The sequence below is a fragment of the Pinus tabuliformis genome, chromosome 8, assembly GCF_031772625.1.
Source record: "Pinus tabuliformis cultivar Carrire ecotype Pingquan chromosome 8, CPIR1, whole genome shotgun sequence".
NCBI classification, from domain to species: domain Eukaryota; kingdom Viridiplantae; phylum Streptophyta; class Pinopsida; order Pinales; family Pinaceae; genus Pinus; species Pinus tabuliformis.
The window spans coordinates 85,664,578-85,689,246 of NC_142294.1; the positions used below are offsets into that span (position 1 = coordinate 85,664,578).

Here is a 24,669-nt window from a genome sequence, read left to right on the forward strand (position 1 = left end):
TTTTCTTCTTGATTTGTCCTTCTATCTTGATGGTTTGAGGAGTGGTAATTCCAGACAATGCATTACAAGATATGGTCGGATTCATTTCTTCTTTATCTAGGCTTTGTTCCTGTAGTATATGCTCTTCTTTTGACCTTTCTTGCTCCTTTTCTTCTTCCTCTTCACAATCTATGTAGAATAATTTCTTCTCAGCACACTTATGACCTTTAGTGTATTTGCTATCACAACTGTAACAAAGCCCTTTTGCTCTTTTTTCTTCCAATTATTGTGGTGTCAACCTTATAGGTTGTGGAAGACTAGGGGTAACAACACTTCCATCTTTATAGTTGTGAGTGGTATGCTTCCTAGTTGCCATAATTTTGCTTTCCATTTTTCTTGCTAACCTGAATGCCTTCTCTAATGAATCAGGTTCCCAAAGGTGAACATCATGTTGGATATTATACTTTAAAGTCCCCATGAACACATCAATCCTATGCTCCTTTGGAATATTTTTTACCCTTATGTTCAATTTTTGGAACTCCTCAATGTGCTCCATTATTGAACCTTTTTGTTTGAGACTTATCAATTGGCTAAAAAAATTGTTGCTTTTTATATCCTCATAATGTGTTGTCAATTATTTCGTAAAAATTTCCGTAGTGATAATTTGTTTACGAGAGCAAAGCCATTGATACCATACAAACTGATTTGGTTCCAAATATAAAGTCGTAATACGTACCTTTTGTGTGTTTTGCACATTATTGAGATCAAAAAATTGCTCCATCTGTAATATCCATGTTGCAGGATCCTTGCCATCAAACTTGCTCATATCAATTTTTGGAATATGGTGGGTCTTCGGCCCAACATTAGAGTCTATGAAATCATGATTAACATTTCTTTTGTTCTCACCATGAGTTCCCTTTACTACCCTTTCACCATTAGTGAGCATTTCTTGTAGAAACTTTGTCATATCTGTCTTCAAATCTTCCATGACTGTCTTCAAATCTTCCATGCCTGTCTTCAAATTAGCTTCCACATCATTCATCTTAGCTTCTATGCCTTTCTTTAAACAATCCATATTAGCTTCTACACCTTTCTTTAAACCATCCATCTTAGCTTCTACATCTTTCTTTAAACCATCCATCTTAGATTCTATTACTTTTTGTGCAAGTGACACTTGTTGCACTTGGTCTCGTAATTTTGATATATCATGTTGCATTTCCTCCTCTTCTTCATGAGTCATGGTAGAGCTTTCAAGTTTCTTACTAGGTGTTTGCATTTTCTTTCCTCGGGGCATTAATTACCAATAATAATGCTTTAATATGCCCTTTGAATCTCTTCAAACTAATTTTTCAAACCAAGCTTATGCAAAAATTTAAAAAAACTACACACCTTTTTTCACTTTGTAGAAGCTTGATATTGAATCTAATGTATCTCTGTAATTTTGGATTATCCAGTTCTCAAATTGCGAGCTGCAGTAGCCCTCTGTGTCCTCTTTCCAATGCCACCAGTCTGATTCAAATTCGATTTTCCAGGGAAGAGTTATGCCAAATCTCCCACAGCGACCTGATTATAGACTAGTTCAGTAGAGCGAACTTGTACGACATGCCATGAGTCACTTTTTCGACCTTTGGTTCTGAAAACTATATATAAGAAACTACGGTCCGTCCTCTTTCTGTACCTTCTTACAAAATTTCAATCCAATGCTTAGAGATGAAGTTATGACGATTTTCACCAGGTCACCTATTTGGAATGTAATTCAGGAGTCTGCAAAAAGACTGACTTCCTCAGATCATATCTCCGCCAATATAGAGAGAAAAGCTCTGAAATTCGGACCCGAGGTTCAGCGCGATTTAATCTCAAATGGGTTTTTTTTTTAGCTTCTGAAACGTCGCAGAAAAAAGTTATAGCGAAAATTCCACGATGACCTATTTGGAGCAGCGAAACCCTAGAATCCAAAGCTCTGATACCAAATGTTATGAAACAAGCTCACAAAAAAATAGAAAAGATAGATCAACAGATTAGAATTCAGCCTCTTCAAGGGGGCAACCTCCTTTACATTACATAAATGAACAATTCTTGGATGATTCAAATGACAAAACCTCCTTTCTATATATAAGAGTCTAAGGAGTCACAATATAACCCAGCCGACCTAACAATAATAATATAAAGCCACAAAATGGACAATAGAGGGATTCTATGGGGCACAGTAATAACAATATGGGCACAATAGGGGCACAACAATATTAATAAGGGATACGACTACAATAGTAATGGGGTAATCACTAGTATTATAGGGACCTAATAGAATCTCTGCCAACATGAAAAAAAATTAGGCTTTTAAATTTGGTAGAATCTCTGCCAACATGAAAAAAAACTAGGCTTCTAAATTTGGCAAAATCTCTACCAATCTCATTGGCAGGGACTTGCTGCTTCGCAGCTCATCTTGTTTTAATGTCGGAGAGTAAGCATAGAGTGTAGCACAAAACCCCGATGCCATACATAGAGGATTTATTCCAAAGGGAAATAGAAAAGAGGCTGAGGTTTTCTTCATTTTTACTAAAGATGTAAATGTCATTTTATCAAGTGCATAATCAATCATGTTGGGTTATTTTGTTTCCTCTAATCTTTGAGTACATGTGGATACATATTCAAATTAGTAGATTCTGTTGTTGGTTATTTTTTTGATTAATATCTTTATTTTGCCCACTCTAATCCTATTCTCTATGGGTCTTTTTGTTATCACCCTAGATCTATTCTATAAAGGTAGGGGGGATGAAGTGTTTGCTTGTATTGTGTAGTTATTTTTGTTTTGAGGTTCTTATCTTCACACCCCTTTGCTAGTTGAAGTACTTGTGGGAGGACATAGTTATCATTGAGAGGTAGAGAGTGTTTTCCTTGTATCCATGCAATTGAATCTTTGGATACTCGTGCTTGGTGTGGATTTGGAAGTGTTTGAATGCCCCTTGGATATTTTGTTGGTGTAATAGATATTAGCCAAACTTTATGCTTACAATTTTAACATCTGTTCAGTGGTTACATTTCAAAATCATTATTATTGATGAGTGTATTTTGACATATTGAATTAATTAATAACAAGCACTTTCAATTAATTTTATAGACCCCATAGCTGGTAGGATTCAAGTATGTAGCTCATTATTCATAATTTCATGATATATACTCAATTGTTTTTAACTTTTTGGCATGCAAATCAGTTTTTCAGAGGCATATTTTTATGCTATCACAACAAATTTACATGATTCACAAAGTGAGAAATCAATCTATGGTGTTATTGCAGATTTTACGTTTGATAATTATAGGTTAGAAATGTCTTCAAAGTTTCACTTATAATTGAGTATTCAATTGAACATATTAAGTATCTTATACGTAACTATTTTTCCCTCCACCCACTTTTCATAACTTCCATAACAATTAGGTAGGGACCTGCAACTTCGATGCTATTTTTCTTGTTTAGTAAAAGATTTGCCAAGACTTTACAGAGTTTTATAACTTATTGAAAGTTGTAGAATTTACAATTTATAAAGTTTTAAAGTCTAATTCTTTAAAGGGTGCTAGCTCAATGGAAGAGCACCTGCTTTACAAGCAGGAGGTTGGTGGTTCGATTCCATCGTGCCCTGATATTCATATGGAAAGGTGATGATCAATTTTTGTTAGAGGCTATTTTGACCATCACTAATGAGCTTATGGTGATGTTTTTCGACCCTCACCAAAATATGAAATGGTGATGGTAAACGGATGTCGCCATATATATGTATCAATAGTGATGGCTATGAAAGATCCATCACCATAAATAATTGTTGTTCATATGAAATGGTGACGGTCACTATCTGTTATTATAATCATTATTCATGACGGAACTTGAATGTCACCACAACACCATAATTTTAGCGATGTGGCCTTTGGTGACCTTCAATTTTTGGTGACAATGGCTCTTTTGCCTATCACCAATGAGCTTATGGTGACATTTTTCAACCCTCACCAAAATATGAAATGGTGATGGTTAATGAACGTCACCATATATATGCATCAATAGTGACAGCCATGAAAGGTCCATCACAATAAATCATTGTTATTCATATGAAATGGTGACGGTCACTATCCGTCATTATAATCATTATTCGTGATGGACCTTGAATGTTACCACAACACTTATAACTTTGGCGATGCCACCTTTGGTGACATTCAATTTTTTTGTGACGGACGCTAAGGTCAGTCACCATTTCTCATATGAAATGGTGACGGTCACCACAGGGGCTTCACTCAATGAACCTCTGACATATCACGTGCACTCATGGTATATTAAACAATACCCTTAATTTGAATACATATTGGAAAATACCTCTAAAAATCACATTATTTAACCCCCTACCAATATGAACTCAATACACCTTCCCAATTTAAGAAACCCCTACTTTCACTAGATAATGTAGGTATCCATTTTTTCATTAACATTTTTAATACCCCTTTATATCTTTTCATTAACTTTGAACTCCATTTTTTATATCTGCCAATATAAAAACCCTTTACCCCCTATACATCCCCCAATATATTATATCATTTTTTCCTCAATATATATCCCCCAATATGAACCCACGTGATATGGTATTGCTCCCCCAGTGAAGCCCCCGTGACGGTCACTATCCGTCATTATAACTCATTATTGGTGACGGAATTTGAATGTCACTACAACACCTATACTTTTGGTGACACCACCTTTGGTGACGTTCAGGTTTTGGTGACCATGACTCTTTTGACCATCACCAATGAGCTTATGGTGACATTTTTCGACCCTCACCAATATCCTTTTTTCTTGTACTGTTAAAACCCAAACCATTACTAACTTTAAACCTGTTAAACTTAACTCCATATGAAAAATGAACCATTTGAGCCTAAATAAGTGAACAATAAGTTTTCTCGATGAGTTCCTATTAGAAAACTCTTGAAATAACTTCTCGATGAGTTCCTATTAGAAAACTCTTGAAATAACTTAGATTCTCTGTTGTATGCAAATGTACAACCACTTATAGAATTAAGCTCCATTATAAGCATATGGTATTCACTAGGTCCGTGAAATTTACAATGATGGAACTTGCATGGGAATTTTTTTTCTGAAAAAACATAAATATTTGAGATAGACTGTAAAAACATGAAATTTTATCTGGGACCATGGTAATTTCAAATCAAAATTTCAGGAACGCCGCTTTTTGGATACACTAGTCATTCATTCGAATATAATATTAAAAGGCATTTCAAAACAAAAAAATTAATGGATAAAATTAAATTAAGAAAAAATGAAGCTTCAAAAATGTCCACCAACATGGGCCTGGAGTATGCCCTAAAACTGCTTCTGCTTGGCTAAGAGCTCGTCTAGGAAACAGGTTAACGGCCCAAGACCCAGAGGCATCTGGCAGGAGTGAAAGCCTGCTCCCTTACGGACCACCAGCGGGTTATTTCAGGTGGCGTGGTTTTCCTTGATAACAATGATGTGTCAACTGACATTCGCGGATAGCAGCCAGAGATGGCTGTCCTCACTGTTGGTTTGACAAACTGAGTTTGATAGGTTTTTCCACCTTTTGAAAAAGAAAAAAAAAAAAAAAAAAAAATGTCCACCAACAACATAAAGAGAACTTCACACTTCCACTTAACTCGAAATCCATAGATTTAATTGTAATTCTACACCTAGCTGATTAGTCGAGATGCACAGCTTGGCTGATGCATTTCAATTATTTTTTTTAAATCCGGTTGAAGGAGTTGTCGGATCCATTGTCGAACCCGAAGAGAAAATGCTAGAGAAATGCCAAATCATCACCTTTCAGCTTTGTCTGTCTTATGGTTCTAGATGGCCATATGTGATGGACGTCCATGATTTACTTAACCATCTGATTGACAGAGTATTTAACCATACGACTGACAAAATCTTAATGACCCTGAAGACAGGTGGATAGCTTTGGTACATATTCTTCATTCTCTCACCAATTGGAAACTTCAAGTGGATAATGTTGGTACATTTTCTTCATTCTCTCACCACTTCGAAAGTTTCCGGTTGCAAAAGTTTTCTAACCACAAATCATTCTAGTATTGCACGCCGACGTCCGTCTATTTAAATAGAGAGGAAGAGGTGGACCCAAGAGAGCCACGCAAGGGTTTCCGGTAACCTACAATACAAGAAGATACATGTTCAATCAGACTGATTTGTGTTTCAATCCTCCAGTGCTGGTCACGGTAATCACGTCGAAATAATTAGTTATCCTTACATCTGGACCATCAAGTATTTATTACAAATTGTCACAAGACACTTTTTCATATGTAATAATACCATATATTTTATTATTGAAACCTAATCTAATCTTTTCCAAGTTGAACGTGGGCTAGATTAATTAATACCTGAAGCTTTGCCTCCAAGAAATCAAGGATAGTTGCTGGAATATTCCCTCAGACTCCTCCGTCAATACTTAGAATTGTTATCATATTTCCAGCAGATGGTGGGGATTCCTGCAGGCCGTAGCCATGGCTGATGTTCGAGGCCTATCAAATATTTTTATATAAACAAATGATATATTGAATGAACTAAAACTGTTTATGCAGAATATATTTCAATCGGCAGAAGTAGAGACGGGATTTGCAAGACAAAGATTGATTGCATTAGCATTTTGAGAAGGGAAGAAATAGTTAAGGTAGTTTTCCGGTCATAAAATAAACAGAGCCTAAACCATTATGTGAGACGGTTATGGCTTCGTCAGGTCAGACTGATGAGACAGTTATGACATCATCCCTCAGGTCAGACGCGTGAGACGGTTATGACATCAACATCATCTGATGGCTAAGAATGGTTCAATCGTCTAACAATAGATCTCACGATGCAGATTGGTGAAACGTGGCATTTAGGGATGTCTTTTTCAGAGGGAACGCCTTACAACGTAATTACTCTTAAAGGTTAAATTTGATAGGTATTTACTTGTATTTTACTTATTTACTTAATTTTTGTCATTTACTTAATTTTTAAAATAGTCATTTTGATGGGTGAGTTAAAAAATTACATGTGTGTGTGCAGTCTTGAATAGAATTGCAGAAAATCAAGTAAGAAAATAATAGTATTGTTGATTGAGACTTTACATCTCAAAAAGATGAGACTCCAGGATAAACACAAAATACCTCCATAGTAACAAGACTCCAAAATAAGCACAAAATCACCCAATTAGGTCTTTGGACATTTTAGAAAAATCTAATTTCTGTCTCCACTCACATCATGCAATCATGCACTATACATACTAAAGCCTAGAGCTTAAAGGTTGAGACTCAAGGGGCATGCCTATACCCATGGGCCATTGATATGGTATATGAAACACAAGTTTATGAGGATAGAATAATCAAATTGAAGGGTTTTTTAATGGTCTAATAGAAATAATACTAATTTTTCTTCTTTCTAAAGGTAAAGCCGCAATTTTATATTTGATTTTGAGAATTTTTATGAAGTTTCTTTAGTATTGGTATGCTATTGATAAATCCTAATTTTTATAAAACTAGTTTATTTATTAGTTTGATTAAATGTAAAATGTGTGGTTACTATGTCTCTCATGCATTTGATATATTAGTACTCTAATCTCAAAGCAATTAAGTTTGAGCTTTTAAGGTGTTGGTGGTGTGAGCATGGAAGCTTTGTCCTTCTTACTCGTTCAAATATTATGAATTTCTTCAAAATGTATGCCCTATGTATTGTTATTGCTTCAAATGTTGGGATCCTTCCAAATTCCTATTTAAATATTGTTTTATTGTTTTAAGGTCATTCTTTAGTTCAACTCATCACTTTGAAAGTTGAGATTCGATTTTTATTTTTTCAAAATACATTATAGCAAATAGATTTGACTAAATTACTTACAAATTTTTAAAAAATGATTCAGTTGCATTTTTAAAATCTTGAAATTACATAAATAATGCATATACATAATTGCACCAAATCATTATGTAATTTCACCATAAAAATAAACACGATTAAATATGATTAATATTTACGGAGTAATATTTACATATATGATAGCCTACATGAAGCAGCCAATAATAGCCTTGATAGCAAGGATTTTGATCCCCACAAAAAAAAGGTCCTAAATTAAAAAAAACCATACACACATATATATATATATTCACAGACAACAAAATTTATATTAACCATAATAAAAAAAATGTTTTTATATCTACAATGGAAAATTTATACAAAAATATATAATATAATTAAAAATAGATATCAAAAGTCATGTGAAGGTTCGTTGTAAAAGCAAACCCCTCATTTAAAAAAATCTTCAATTTTATACATTGGTACCACTAGAACATCTGATTTTCTCAAGCTGTGAAACAACTTCCTCCATAGCCGGTCTCTCATCCCTCTCTGAGCCCAGGCATCTGAAGGCCAATTCTGCAACCGCTATCACCATTACCTTTACCTCGTGATTCGCTTGAATCTCCAACTGCGGATCCACTAGTTCATGCAAAGCCCCTTCTTGAATCCTCGTTATCGCCAAGTTAGCAAGGTTGATTTCCCTTCTGTTCCGATTTATGTCCATCGCTACTTTGGCAGAGATGACCTCCATCAAAACGACCCCAAAGCTGTAGACATCGGATTTGTCAGTCAGCTGATAGCACTGATAGTACTCTGGATCAACATACCCTGGTGTGCCTTGTGGCATAGTAGTCACATGTGAGGCATCCACAGGCAGGAGCCTGCAGAGCCCAAAATCAGCCAATTTGATATCCAAATTATCGTCCAAGAGAATATTAGAGGATTTCACATCTCTGTGGAATATAGGCGGCTCAAGGGCGTGAAGGAAAGCCAAGGCCTGGGCAGTTTGAATAACAATGTTCAAGCGAGCATTCCAAGGTAAACCCTTGGAGCTCTTGCGAGCGCCATGAAGATGATCGGCCAGGGTCCCATTTGGGACATATTCGTACACAAGCAACAGCTCTGGACTGTCTGCAGAGGTGCAGCCATAAAGACGAACGACGTATGGATGATTCAAGGTCGAAAATATTTTCACCTCGTTGATGAACTGCTCGACTCTCCTAGAGTTATCGTGATAAAGTCTCTTTACGGCTACAATTCGCCCGTCCCAAAGTTTTCCCAGATAGACCGACCCGAACCCTCCAACCCCAAGTTCGTTCTCCTCGTGGAAGCAATTTGTAGACTCCCGAAGTGCTTCGTAAGAGAATATGGGCAAATTTCCCATCTCGCGCCCAAGCAAATGTTTCGGAAGGATCCCGCTAGGAGGAGGTTTTCTGTTCTTCAGATGATAGGTTAGGGACAGTGCCGCTAACAGCGCAGCTCCTCCAACGGAGCAACCTGCGGTGGAATGAAGAGATTGATATCAATGTGATCTATGTCCAGCCGCGAACAGTATATGGAAACCAATTCAGCGCAGGGTTAAAACGGAGAAACAGTATAGGAAGAAATCATGAATTTACCTATTATAATAGCTGTTCGGCGACCTGTAAAGCAGCCATAACACAACTATCGTAAGTAACAGCAACGATTTACATATACATATAACAATATTTTCTTGTTTGTGAAGATGGGCCACATATTATTGTCCTTATAAGAATCCCACTTCCCATTTCTTCGGTGGCTAAGAATATATATATAAACACTATTGAAAATAGGCTACCCAACTCTAAATAATAACACTAAGATTGTGAAATACTATCTCAATACAATCACCAAGATTGTGAAATATTAACTGAACTGACAATCAATTTGCGAAAATTTTAAGAAGAGCATACCGTGGCCGTGGCAATTGTCTGTACGGGGTCCATCCTTGCAATAACACACGAACGGTGCAATTGAATCCGAAGTGTTATAACGGTAGCCACATATCCCCTGACTTGCTTCACATGAATTACAGCTTTTTTCTCTCTTTGTATCGCTGTAAAGCAGTTGCATGAGTCCCACATTAACTGTTACTTGTGTCTTAGAACATCCCGGAGTCCAATTCCCATTTTCGTATAAACTGTAAGAGACACTAGAATTACATTTCCCACTAACCAATATTGAGTGGTCCAGTTGACCCTGTTTGTTACAATTGAACACGTTTAGGGTCCTGTTCTCTTTAGCAATCCTCAAAGCTATGTCTGTAAGCCGTGGAGGCGGTGTCTGAATGTCAATGGGATCATCTAAGAATTTGCACTTCTCGCCCCTCGCAACGCTGAAGAGCTTGGTATGGTAGATAAACTCTAGTATTGTGTAATTCTGGCCCTGAATTGAGATCACTGGAGCTAAGTTGTGCACACAGTCGATCTGTAAGCTAGGGTGACCGCATCCACGCTTTCCTACCCCGAAAGGATACGGTATCTCCATATGCCTACATTTATTAGTATTATTGCAATACTGGTATTGCACGTCAAAGCATAAGGAGCAGGGGAATAGCGGGGCGCAGAATGCAGTAAGAATAATGAAGAATAGCTGTGGAGGCAGGCAAGGAAGAGGGCGATGAACATATAATTCCATCCAGAGAAGATGGGATGCTAGGCATCGAATCGCCGTTGGGAAGACAAAAATGACACAGCAACAGAACGGAATGAACGACAATGAAGTGTAGGTAGTGTTAAATAGCTCAGGAAAGTCTATTAACTTAAACGAAATCAAGTTTGAATGAAAATATCTCCGGAAGAGGCCATGGAAAGCGGTGTCGTGTCGGTGTTGGGACAACTTGGTGAGCAAGCAAGCATGGAGCAAACCTATGGTTAGCTGAGACAGTAACTAACATACACTCCAATTAATGCGGGGAGACCTGTATTTCCAGGCTTCGAATAATGCTGAGACACTAACTAACATACACTCCAATTAATGCGGGAGACATGTATTTCCAGGCTTCGAATAATCAGTCCTCCCGCCTAAATCTTAGGTACCATTTGGAGCGTAGAATATGCAAAGTCCACACGGAACAAGCACGTTTCATCCAGTCAATAGCAAAACGTTAAAAATTACCACCTCTTTGAATTTTGTAGGTGCACGAAGACTTTAAAAGCTGAAAAACCCGAAATAAGATACATGACTTTGGTGGAGAAAGGGAGAAAAAAAGGTACAGACATAAGACTTTGGGTGCAGAAAGGGAGAAAAAAAGCGACAGACCTAAGACTTTGGTGGAGAAAGGGAGGAAAAAGCGATAGAGTTAAGATTTGGTGGAGCAAAGGACGAAAAAAAAATAATAAAAGAAACGTCTTATTCATAAAAGTTATGTTCACTAAATAAAAAAGAACGAAAAAAATAATAATAAAAAAACGTCTTATTCATAAAAGTTATGTTTGACTAAATAAAAAAAGACGACGTATCGGCCTTGAGTATGCAGTAAAACTGCTTCTGCTTGGCTAAGAGCTCGTCTTCCTCGGACGTAAGGAAACAGGTTAACGGCCCAAGACCCAGAGGCATCTGGCAGGAGTGAAAGCCTGCTCCCTTACGGACCACCAGCGGGTTATTACAGGTGGCGTGGTTTCCCTTGATAACAGTGATGAGTCAAACCAACATTCGCGGATAGCAGCCAGAGATGGCTGTCGACGTGCGATGTTAAGATTTGGTGGAGCAAAGGACGAAAAAAAATAATAAAAGAAACGTCTTATTCATAAAAGTTATGTTTGACTAAATAAAAAAAGACGACGTGCGATGTTATGGTTGATTATATTTTAGTTAAAACAAACACCAAGTATTAATTACGATATATCCGAAAAAAATAATAATAAAAAAGCGTCTTATTCATAAAAGTTATGTTGACTAAATAAAAAAGAGACGACGTGCGATGTTACGGTTGATTATATTTTAGTTAAAACAAACACCAAGTATTAGTTAGGATATATCCGATTTCATATAGTTTTATGGATGTAATTTTGAGATTATGTTATTGAAAAAACTGTAAAAAAAATTATAATGTGTATGGATTAAGTTAATAATGGTTAATGGACCAATACAAAAGGAGAAACTAATAATAAATTGATATTAAGAGTGGATAAAATAATTGTTTGTTTAGACAGATGGATTTGCATGATTTTTTATGGGTAAATACTAATTAGTTTATACCTTTACAATTCTATTTTTACATAATTGCAAGAATTATATATATATATATATATATATATATATATATATATATTTATTTATTTATTTATTTATTTTAATTATTTTTTTTTGTAAAGATTGGCTTAAATTATCATGGAAGGTAGTAATTTACAATGAATATGTTATTTATTTTTTTCAAAACTTAAGAATAAAAAAGCACTACTCAATATCTAGAAATAATGGATGAATATTGTAACTATATCCATAAATTATGGCCTAAAATATGTTAGATAGTTATCCACGTAACATTATCTTGTGTAAAGGGTGCAATAAGACCTTCAAGTTATGGTCCAATCAAATATTCCATTTCAAATATTTATGCCAACGTGTTTTTAATTACTAAGTGTGGTTCATCATCAGGGTAGGATGAATGTATTAATCCTACCATACAATTATGCAAAAAGGCTAAAAAGATGAACAATGAAGAAAGTAATAAATTAATTAAAAATAAACTTTATATAATTTATAAAATAATCAATGTAAATGTTAAATTAAAATAGTCAACTTAAATGTTAAATTATTTATAAAATAATAATATAAAAAGGAATTACTAAATTTGAAATATTGTTTATAACAATAAGTTATTATAATTTTTTATTAAAAATATCAAAATTATAATAACTTCTTATTATAAATAATATTTTAAATTTAGTTTTCATACTATTATTTTGTAAATAATTTATGTTTATATTGATTATTTATAAAATATATAACGTTCATTTTTAAATAAGGTATTATTTTTTTGAATGTTCATCTTTTTAGTAGTTTTGCATCTTTACAATATATAATTGCATGTTGTTTTGCATCTCTACAATATATAATTGCATATGATTGTATGGTTGGATGTACTAATGATGAACCACACTTTGTGGTTCGAAACAGGTGGACAAAAATAATTGAAATGTGATTTAGCTGAAGGATTCTCTCAATAAATATTATGAATCACAAAAGTTTGCATTTTGGAATTACTTTTTTTAGTAATGTTGAAAAATAATTATATATTTTTCAAAGTTAAACATTATAAATTGCATTGGTCAATGCTAAAGTAGGAGTGGTCACCAAACCAATGGATTGAATGGTATATATATATATAACTTTAATTTGATGTAAATAATTACTATAAAGTATGCTTTATTATAAAGATAACCTTTAAAAGTTAGTATTTTGACTTTATGCATTTTTTTTAAGGAAATTTAATATAATTTGATCATATTATATATAAATAAGTTTTATTTAAAGTAGATAATTGGTTTTAAGGTTTTTATATTTTATGATTTTTTTTAATTAAGATTTTGTTTTTATATATATATATATATATATAGTGACATAATATAATTTGGTTAGGGTATATATAAATAACTTTTATTTAATGTAGATAATTGGCATTAATTTGTTTTATGTCTTATTATAAAGCGAAAGTTTAGATTTTTTTAATTAGGGTTTTAGTTGTAAATATTTAAAAAAAAATGAAGTAGATTTAGTAATGTGATATAAGTTAGTTAGATTTAATTATTCTAGTAGAATCAAATTTACAATTCCCATGTGTATACAAATATCTATATGTTAGATTCTAAAATATAACTATGATTGGTAACCTAAGTGTGCCAATCGGTACCCTCCATGTCTAGGTCTTCCCTACGATCAAGAGCATCAACAAGTTTGATTAATTTATATGTCGGGTCCTCACTGAACTTTCCTGCAATGTAGCTCTGTGCTACCCTTTCCCATCAAACATGGGTTCCTTTTGGACTTGGTTGCAGAGGTGGTGCAACCAACTGGATCCACAACAACATTTTACCATGGCCTCTAGGGGTTGTTAACCCTTACTCGCATTAACCCTCCTGAGCTTACGACCAAAAATCTCCTCACTGCCCATCGGAGTTGTAAAATACCAAAAGGGGCTTGAGGAGGCCAACAATCCTCAATGATTTGCAGGCCAAGGAGCTCCCTCAGTCCTGTAGTGCCATAGCCAACAACAATGTTAACCTTGTCGAAGACCTGCAAGACTGCTGAAAATGCAAGTCTATAAGAGCCCCTACTGCAAGATCATGGGTTATAACAATTTAAAGAGGAATTTGTCCTTGGCATCCACACATGCCTCATAAACTAATTTACAAGCTTCTAACTAGTGTGTAGATATACATTCATCGCTACATGTATGAACAGGCCCTGCTAACGGGATGCCTTTATTGTAACTCTTATTTTGTAATAAAAAAGGCTTCGCATGCTAAGTATTGGTAATGATAAAATATGGTTCTTATGAACCATATTGATTTCTTTCTCTATGCAAGTTTCTATTATTTATTAGGTGATAGTATGGTTCAGTCCTATAGGAACTATTTGACACGCTTTAACATTTTTCTTAGCATGGAATCATTTATGTTATAACAATGGTGCTATCTCATGTTTCATAGGAATAATAAATTAACCACCAAAGCATTATAATTTGTTCAACATGTTCATGAGCATCGTTCAATCCAGAACAAAACATATACTCATTTCTCATTTACACACATTTCAGTCCAAGAATATAAATACATACTTAATGACATTGCATCCACATACTTAATGACATTACATACACATACTTAATGACATTGTAGGCACAAGAACACTTATCTTATAATCTTTTGGGCAACTGAGTCTCGGACAAGGACTCTCCACCCAACCTTAAACAACTGCAACCAAACTCACATTCACCCCTAACCTAGATCCAGAGAAGGGCTTGCTTCAGGAATAAAACATCAAATACCAGTTGAAACAAGGACTCTAAAGGACCTCCCTCCTTAACCCACCATTCACTCAGTAACCAAATAAAGCACAGGGAGTCCAGAGGCCAGCTGCCTCCACCTAAAGGTATCAAGGGAATCAATGGAGTAACATCTCCACCCTTCACCAAAACATAGTGGTTCCACCAACGTAGGAGTACAGTGATGTGTGGTTTGACGGTAAGTCTACTTGGGCGAAGCCCAGGAGACCATAGTTCAAATCTCATTGAGTACACTGGCCTGCTGTGCTGGATGCTCGAGAAGCAGATTCCCCACCCCCGCCTTGGCGGCACTGATCCGGATTTAAGCAGGAACGCAATAGATTACAGAGGTAACCATAAATACAGAGATGCGATAACCATAAAAACAGAGATGCAGCGGAAATAATATTTCATTTCATTAATGGAGAATACTGAAATATGCTTACAAATAGAAATAACCCAGCTAGGGCGATGGTAGCTTATCTCTGAGAAGAGATGTGTCGGCTACATGCCTCTGAACTATTTCGAACTGTCTTTACAATGAGGCTCGAAGGCCTATTTATTATTGAGAAACAATGGAAAACCCTTCACATTCCAAAACCTAACCCTAGAAGATGAAACGCCAAATTGTGGGCCCTGTTTTGGGGTGAGTTGGACAGCCAACTTCTCGGGGTCGCGAATTGGTCGTATTATCTTCGTTTGACGCGCATGATAGCCCATTGAAAAGATCTCTCCGAGAACTACGGCAGAAAAGACGATTTTTATCAAAAAAATCGCTGGTGGTGGATTTCCCAAAAAATGTCGTTTAGGGCCTCAAAACGGCTCCGGAAGTTTAGGACCCGAAAAACTGCTAAAAATAGTAAACTGTGCTATAATTAAGGAAACTAAAAAACTGAAAGAGACAGTTGTGGGGGTCCAAATGGGATAGGTGGGTGGCCACCAACATCCACCTGGATCATTCCTCCCCCCTTAGGAAGAAATGGTCCCCATTGCGTTGAGTTCCTCCCTGAGATGAGGAAGCTTCTGCTGAGCTGGGTCTCTAGTGAGCTGTTCTGCAATCTCTGATGTGTCCAGAAATGGTGGGAAGCATGGTCGGCGATGGTCCACATTGAACAATCGGTGCAAGCGAAGGAATTAAGGAATGCTGTGCTTCAAAGAATTGTTGCCCGTAGCCTTGTTACTGGTGTAAGAACCATGTCGGAGTGGTCTGAGTTTCTGATGGGTTCTGGTAAGGCGTTCTTTCTGTAGATGTAACCAAACTTTGTTGCCCACCTGAAACTTGTGTGGTACCCCTATGGGTGAGGAGAAGTTGTTCCTATGTTTTGTCATGACCGTATCCCTTTGCTGCTGCTGCTGTGTGGAGGAACCCTTTGCGGGGGTCATGGATGTAGCAACGATCTTCCCCTTACTTTGGGAGCGAACCAGACAAAAAATGAATTTCCTAGTCTGGGAGATGAGCGTGCTTCCTTTCTTGGCAGTGATCAAAGAGGTGGCGGTAGGTGGGGCTACCTCCGGTATCCTGTATAATGAATTATCCACAGAAATAATGACAGCGCGAGGCCTTGGCTCATACACAGCATGTCGCCTCCACAAGTATGGCTGGCCTAATAGTACATCGCAAACATCCAGAGGTGTAGCATCACACAATACCTCGTCCGTGAAGGGCTTGATGCTGTAGGGAAGGCGGCACTGCTGGCGAACTTTGAGATCTCGTCCTTCGTGAAGCCAACCGATACTGTACGGCTGTGGGTTTGGTGTAGTTGGTAGGCCCAACCGCTTCACGACCTCTGCTGAAATGAGGTTCTTTTGGCTGTCACTGTCGACAATGAATTGCAGCGACGAACCCTTCACCCACATCTGTGAGTGGAAAAGACGTTCCCCCTCCTCTGGATCTTCGGGCTCATTTTTCTGGATCTTGGCTGATCCAGGTGGATCTTGGTGGCCACCTGCCAAGCCCACCTGGACCCCCACCATTGTTCTTCTTAGCATTTTCAGTTTCCTTCATTGTAGCACAACTTACTATTTTTAGCAGTTTTTCGGGTCCTGAACTTCCGGAGCCGTTTTGAGGCCCTAAACGACGTTTTTTGGGGAATCCGGGGGCAACATGGGTCCATGGAATCCAACAATGGTAGTGCTCGGATAGATCTTTCTAACGAGCTATTGTATGCGTCAAACGGAGATCGTATGCCAAAGTTACGACCCCGGGAAGTTGATGTACCAACTTACCCCAAACGGGGCCCATAGTTTGGCGTTTCATCTTCTAGGGTTAGGTTTTGGAATGTTAAGGGTTTTTCCACTGTTTCTCAACAATAAATAGGCCTTCGAGCCTCATTATAAGACAATTCAGAGGCATGTAGCCACCACATCTCTTCTCAGAGATAAGCTACCATCGCCCTAGCTGGGTTATCTCCATTACTATTTGTAAGCATATTTCAGTATTCTACATTAATGAAGTAAAGTATTATTCCCGCCGCATATCTATGTTTATGGTTATCTCTGTTTTTATGGTTATCGCATCTCTGTATTTATGGTTATCTCTGTAATCTATTGCGTTCCTGCTTAAATCCGGATCAGTGGTATCAGAGCGGTCTGCTTTTTCTCTGTTTTTCTTTGCATGTCCCCAACGAGGTCGGGATATAAGGAGTTAGGGCTTGAACTGGTCGAACCTTTACAAGACCAGCCTCGCAAATCCCGATGGCCTCCCATGGCAGACGAGAAGAAAGACGAGGGGGCAGGAGATCCTATCAAAATCTTGCTCGAAGAAGCCCTCAAGCGACAACGGAACGCGATGATGGACAGTTTCACCCAGATCCTTCAGCGGCTACCCAGAAGCGACGCTTCTAGCAGCTACTCTAGAAATGCCACGCCCTTTAAGGTACAAGTTAATTTTGAAATCCCCATCTTCGAGGGTAAAATAGACGCAGATGCGGTAGATAAATGGTTAAATCTGCTAGAAGGGTATTTTTCTGTTCATGAATTTTCAAGTCGAGAAAAGATTGTTTTCGCTCTTCTCAAAGCAGCCCCCCACGTCAAGGACTGGTGGGAAACCTACTGCGAGCAGAAGGATGAAACTACCGGCTCGCTATTTTCAGCCGCACCCACTTGGAATTCATTCCGCAATGCCATCAAGGAGCAGTACTACCATGTCGGAAGCTATGAGGATGAATACATAAAATGGACCATGCTGCGGCAGGGAAGGGACCAAGACGTGCCGGAGTTCACCAATCTCTTCCATAACCTTCGCACAAAGTTGGGTATCAAGGATACGGAGCAGCATTTGATACTCAAATACCGCGGATGCCTGCACAAGTACATTCAGGAAGAAATACAATTCCTGAACATCCCCTCGCTCGGCACAGCATACCGATATGCCGTCAAGGTCGAGCAGAATTTTAAACAAAAGAAGTGAGACTTTAGATCTGCGACTCCGAAGCAAGAGAAAGGTGCCCCTAAAATGAAGAACAAAGGGCAAAGCCAAGGCGGGGCAACCCAAGACAACCCGCCAAAGCTGCAGACAAAGAACGGCACTGCGAAGACGAAAAAGGACACGGGAAAATGGTGTGAGTTCCATAAGAGCTCCACTCACAACACCAGTGAGTGTCGGGCCAAGCAGTCACTGGTGGCTGAGCTAAAGGGTCCAGAATCAGATACCTATTCTGACTCTGAGTCAGAACTCGACAAGGGGAATGAAAAAGGGAAGCAGATCATTGACGCGGATCCCAATGCCACTGTTGCTACCGCCAAGATCCAGAAAAGTGAACCCGAAGATCCAGAGGAGGAGGAGCATCTCTTCCACTCCCAGATGTGGGTAAAGGGCTCCCCGCTACAGATCATTGTCGATAGCGGGAGCCAAAAGAACCTCATTTCGGCGGAGGTCGTGAAGCGGTTGGGCTTACCGACCACAGCACACCCACAACCATACACCATCAGGTGGCTTCACCAAGGACGGGATCTTCGCGTGAGCCAACAATGTCGCCTTCCGTACAACATCAAGCCCTTCACGGATGAGGTATTTAGTGACATCGCTCCCCTTGAAGTTTGTGATGTATTATTAGGACAACCATACTTGTGGAAGCGACATGCTGTGTATGAATCAAGGCCCCGGGCTGTTATTGTTACATTGGGGAATAAGTTGTACAGGATACCAGAGGTAGCACTGCCTACTGCCATCTCCTTGATTACTGCAAAACAATGTAGTAAGCTCATTTCCAAGACTGGGAAGTTTGATTTCCTGATGATACACCCTTAAGGAAAGAAGAATCTGGTGGCCACGACCTCTAGACAGGACCCCTCCGCATGACAACTACAGATGGATAAGGTCGTGAAGGAGTACGAGGACATCTTCACCTCCCCCGCAGGGGTTCCTCTGCACTGTCAGGTCAAGCACTCCATCGATCTAACCCCAGGTGCGCTGCTACCCAATGGACCAATTTATCGGCGTTCGGTTCTAGAGAACGATGAAATCAAGAGGCAGATTCACGAGTTGCTGCAGAAAGGTCACATCCGTCTGAGTTCATCGCCTTGTGGGAGCCCGATCGTGTTGGTACAGAAGAAGGATGGGACTTGGAGACTCTGTATTGACTATCCGACGTTGAACAAGATCACTGTTCATAATAGGTACCCGATCCCACGGATTGATGACCTCTTGGACCAACTAAAGGGGGAAAATTACTTCAGCAAGATCGATCTGAAGTCAGGATATCACCAGGTACCAATCGAACCCTCTGATGTGTGGAAGACTGCCTTCAAAGCCAAGGAGGGCCTCTTCGAATGGTTGGTCATGCCTTTCGGATTGACGAATGCTCCTGCAACCTTCATGAGGCTAATGGATGACATCTTGCGGCCATTCACCAACTCATTTGTAGTGGTATACTTGGATGACATTCTGATCTTCAGCCAGAGTTGGGAAGAGCACCTCCACCACATCCGACAGGTTCTTCAAACACTGCGACAACACAAGCTGTGTGCCAATTTGGAGAAATGCACTTTTGGCATAACCCAGGTTCAGTATCTGGGATACATTATTGATGAACAGGGGGTGCATGTGGATCCGGCCAAGATCCAAGTAATTCGGGATTGGCCAGCCCCGACCACTCTGACAAAGCTCCGCAACTTTCTAGGCCTTGCCAACTTCTATCGCAGGTTCGTGTTGGGGTTTTCTCATATCGCTTGGCCCTTGAGTCAAGTCACCAAGGGAGGAGTGAAAGCAAAATTATTTTGGTCTGAATCTCAACAGAAGGCATTCATAGAATTGAAAGATCGCCTTTGCACGGCACCAGTGCTCACGTTACCAGATTTACAACAACCATTTGAGGTCGAGACAGATGCCTCTGACTATGCTATTGGGGCAGTCCTTACTCAACACGGGCATCCAGTGGCATATCACAGTGAAACACTTTCAGACACAGTCCGGAAGTATCCAACCTATGATAAAGAGATGTACTCCATTGTGCAGGCCTGCCGACAATGGAAGCATTACATTTTCGGGAAGGAAACAGTCATCCGCACAGACCACCGACCCCTGCAGTTCATACAGACCCAAGGGAAATTGCAGAATGATCACCATCAGAAGTGGTCTACATATCTGCAACAATTCCATCTGAACATCAAGTACAAGAAGGGTAGCACCAATCATGTTGCAGATTGCCTCAGTTGACCACCAATCATGGCGTTAACCACTGTGCTCAACTCTTGTGGGCACGAGACTTCTGATTGGCCACTTCTCTACAAAAGTGACCGAGAATTTGGCCACACATACCAGACACTCTTGGGGGGTCAGCATGTTCCAGATTTTCACCTCCAAGGTGCACTATTATGCCACCTGGGTCATCTTTGTGTTCCTTCAAGCGAGCGTGCTAAGATGATTTGGGAAGCACACTACAGTCGGGCTGCTGGACATTTTGGGGTTGAGAAAATAGTGGCAGTACTACAAAAGTATTTCTATTGGCCAAATCTTCGATAGGATGTCGGGAAGTACATCAGATCATGTACTGCCTGTGCCATTGCCAAACCAACCATCAAGAAGCAAGGCCTCTATACCTCGTTGCCTACCCCTAGTCGACCTTGGGAATCCATCTCCATGGATTACATGTCAGGGCTTCCTTCCACCAAGCATGGAAATGATTGTGTTTTTGTGGTCGTCGATAGGTTCTTGAAGATGGCCATTATGGCGGCCTGCAAGAAGAATATCACAGCAGAAGCCACTGCTAAACTCTTCTTTGAACGAGTGTGGGTGCACTTTGGGATCCCACAGTCTATCATCTTATATCGGGACAGTCGGTTCCTCAGTACATTTTGGTCCAGTCTCTGGTCAATGCTGGACACCAAGCTCACTAAGTCCACAGCCTTCCATCCTCAAACTGATGGCTAGACCGAGGTTGTCAATCGAATGATTGTACACATTCTACGCATGTACAACTCAAAGCATCCACGCATATGGGATGAGAGCCTCCCCTATGTTCAGCACAGCTACAACCGAGCTCTTCACAACTCGACTGGCCACAGCCCTTTTCAGGTGGGCTTGGGATTCCAACCACTATGCCCCATTGATGTGGCCCTGCCACTTGCAGCTACTCACACAGCTTCAGCCCATGTCCAGTCCGAAACAGATAAGGCAACCAGCTTCATTGAGCACATCCAACATATTCGCCAGCAGGTCCATGACATTCTGGAGAAATCAAATGCCAAGTACAAGTAGCGACATGATCAACACCGGGTGCCACACAAGTTTTAGGTGGGCGACAAAGTCTGGTTGCATCTGCAAAAGGAACGCCTTACTGGAGCCTATCGGAAACTGAGACCACTCCGATATGGTCCTTACACCATTACTAAGGCTGTGGGGGACAATTCATTTGAGCTCAGCATTCCCCCATTCCTTGGCCTACACCCAGTGTTCAATGTGGATCACCTTCGGCCATACTTTCCACCATTGCTAGACACATCCGACATTGCAGAGCAGCTCACACCCACAGAATTAAACCCAGATTGCATGGAACAGGCTGCAACTGATCGGATCATGGACACACAGATCAAGAACACTCGCCAACAGAATATCCAACTATATCGAGTTGTCAAAGCAGGCCAATTCCTTCACCAGGGCAAGTGGTTCACCAGGGACCAAGTTGAGCAAAAGTTTCCTCATCTCATGGAGGAACTCAACGCAATGGGGACCATTGCTTCCTAAGGGGGGAGGAATGATCCAGGTGGATCCTTGTGGCCACCTGCCAAGCCCACCTGGACCCCCACCATTGTTCTTCTCAGCATTTTCAGTTTCCTTAATTGTAGCACAACTTACTATTTTTAGCAGTTTTTCGGGTCCTGAACTTCCAGAACCGTTTTGAGGCCCTAAACGACGTTTTTTGGGGAATCCGGGGGCAGCATGGGTCCATGGAATGGGTTTTTCCACTGTTTCTCAACAATAAATAGGCCTTTGAGCCTCATTGTAAGACAGTTCAGAGGCATGTAGCCACCACATCTCTTCTCAGAGATAAGCTACCATCGCCCTAGCTGGGTTATCTCCATTACTGTTTGTAAGCATATTTCAGTATTCTACATTAATGAAGTAAAGTATTATTCCCGCTGCATATCTATGTTTATGGTTATCTCTGTTTTTATGGTTATCGCATCTCTGTATTTATGGTTATCTCTGTAATCTATTGCGTTCTTGCTTAAATCCGGATCAGTGGTATCAGAGCGGTCTGCTTTTTCTCTGTTTTTCTTTGCATGTCCCCAAGGAGGTTGGGATATAAGGAGTTAGGGCTTGAACTGGTCGAACCTTTACAAGACCAGCCTCGCAAATCCCGACGGCCTCCCATGGCAGACGAGAAGAAAGACGAGGGGGCAAGAGATCCTATCAAAATCTTGCTCGAAGAAGCCCTCGAGCGACAACAGAACGCGATGATGGACAGTTTCGCCCAGATCCTTCAGTGGCTACCCAGAAGCGATGCTTCAGCTTCTAGCAGCTACTCTGGAAATGCCACGCCCTTTAAGGTACAAGTTAATTTTGAAATCCCCATCTTCGAGGGTAAAATAGACGCAGATGCGGTAGATAAATGGTTAAATCTGCTAGAAGGGTATTTTTCTGTTCATGAATTTTCAAGTCGAGAAAAGATTCTTTTCACACTTCTCAAAGCAGCCCCCCACGTCAAGGACTGGTGGGAAACCTACTGCGAGCAGAAGGATGAAACTACCGACTCGCTATTTTCAGCCGCACCCACTTGGAATTCATTCCGCGATGCCATCAAGGAGCAGTACTACCCTGTCAGAAGCTATGAGGATGAATACATAAAATGGACCACGCTGCGGCAGGGAAGGGACCAAGACGTGCTGGATTTCACCAATCTCTTCCATAACCTTCGCACAAAGTTGGGTATCAAGGATACGGAGAAGCATTTGATACTCAAATACCGCGGCTGCCTGCACAAGTACATTCAGGAAGAAATACAATTCCTGAACATCCCCTCGCTCAGCACAGCATACCGATATGCCGTCAAGGTCGAGCAGAAGTTTAAACAAAAGAAGCGAGACTTTGGATCTGTGACTCCGAAGCAAGGGAAAGGTGCCCCTAAAATGCAGAAAAAAGGGCAAAGCCAAGGCGGGGCAGCCCAAGACAACCCGCCAAAGCTGCAGACAAAGAACGGCACCGCGAAGACGAAAAAGGACATAGGAAAATGTTGTGAGTTCCATAAGAGCTCCACTCACAACACCAGTGAGTGTCGGGCCAAGCAGTCACTGGTGGCCGAGTTAAAGGGTCCAGAATCAGATACCTATTCCGACTCTGAGTCAGAACTTGACAAGGGGAATGAAAAAGGGAAGCAGATCATTGACGCGGATCCCAATGCCACTGTTGCTACCGCCAAGATCCAGAAAAGTGAACCCGAAGATCCAGAGGAGGAGGAGCGTCTCTTCCACTCCCAGATGTGGGTAAAGGGCTCCCCGCTATAGTTCATTGTCGATAGTGGGAACCAAAAGAACCTCATTTTGGCGGAGGTCGTGAAGCGGTTGGGCTTACCGACCACAGCACACCCACAACCATACACCATCGGGTGGCTTCACCAAGGACGGGATTTTCGCGTGAGCCAACAATGTCGCCTTCCGTACAACATCAAGCCCTTCACGGATGAGGTATTGTGTGACATCGCTCCCCTTGAAGTTTGTGATGTATTATTAGGAAAACCATACTTGTGGAAGCGACATGCTGCGTATGAATCAAGGCCTTGGGCTGTTATTGTTACATTGGGGAATAAGTTGTACAGGATACCAGAGGTAGCACTGCCTACCACCATCTCCTTGATTACTGCAAAACAATGTAGTAAGCTCATTTCCAAGACTGGGAATTTTGTTTTCCTGATGATACGCTCTCAAGGAAAGAAGAATCTGGTGGCCACGACCTCCAGACAGGACCCCTCCGCACGACAACTACAGATGGATAAGGTCGTGAAGGAGTACGAGGACATCTTCACCTCCCCCGCAGGGGTTCCTCTGCACTGTCAGGTCAAGCACTCCATCGATCTAACCCGAGGTGCGCCGCTACCCAATGGACCAATTTATCGGCGTTCGGTTATAGAGAACGATGAAATCAAGAGGCAGATTCAGGAGTTGCTGCAGAAAGGTCACATCCGTCCGAGTTCATCACCTTGTGGGAGCCCGATCGTGTTGGTACAGAAGAAGGATGGGACTTGGAGACTCTGTATTGACTATCGGGCGTTGAACAAGATCACTGTTCATAATAGGTACCCGATCCCACGGATTGATGACCTCTTGGACCAACTAAAGGGGGCAAAGTACTTCAGCAAGATCGATCTGAAGTCAGGATATCACCAGGTACCAATCG

The 24,669-nt window shown here is 40.1% G+C and overlaps 1 protein-coding gene and 1 non-coding gene across 2 annotated transcripts; one reads left to right on the forward strand and one right to left on the reverse strand.

Annotated features, from left to right (window-relative positions):
• Positions 1–3,542: 3,542 nt before the first annotated feature.
• TRNAV-UAC (transfer RNA valine (anticodon UAC)) lies at positions 3,543–3,614 on the forward strand. Its single transcript has one exon. It is a non-coding gene; the product is annotated as a tRNA-Val (tRNA).
• A 4,648-nt stretch (positions 3,615–8,262) lies between these two features.
• LOC149234259 (LEAF RUST 10 DISEASE-RESISTANCE LOCUS RECEPTOR-LIKE PROTEIN KINASE-like 1.2) lies at positions 8,263–10,539 on the reverse strand. Its single transcript, XM_089461137.1, has 3 exons — positions 9,763–10,539; positions 9,448–9,471; positions 8,263–9,325 (listed from the first exon to the last, which is right to left on the reverse strand). Exons 1-3 carry the CDS (start codon positions 10,484–10,486, stop codon positions 8,298–8,300), a joined length of 1,776 nt encoding a protein of 591 aa, XP_089317263.1. The 5' UTR covers positions 10,487–10,539; the 3' UTR covers positions 8,263–8,297.
• Positions 10,540–24,669: the final 14,130 nt, after the last annotated feature.

Coding starts and splice junctions, on each gene's coding strand:
- LOC149234259 (XM_089461137.1), bottom strand. CDS start 10,486: ATGGAATTATATGTTCATCGCCCTCTTCCTTGCCTGCCTCCACAGCTA. Junction 9,472..9,762: donor AGACAATTGCCACGGCCACG/GTATGCTCTTCT, acceptor GCTGCTTTACAG/GTCGCCGAACAGCTATTATA. Junction 9,326..9,447: donor CCGAACAGCTATTATAATAG/GTAAATTCATGA, acceptor ATTCCACCGCAG/GTTGCTCCGTTGGAGGAGCT.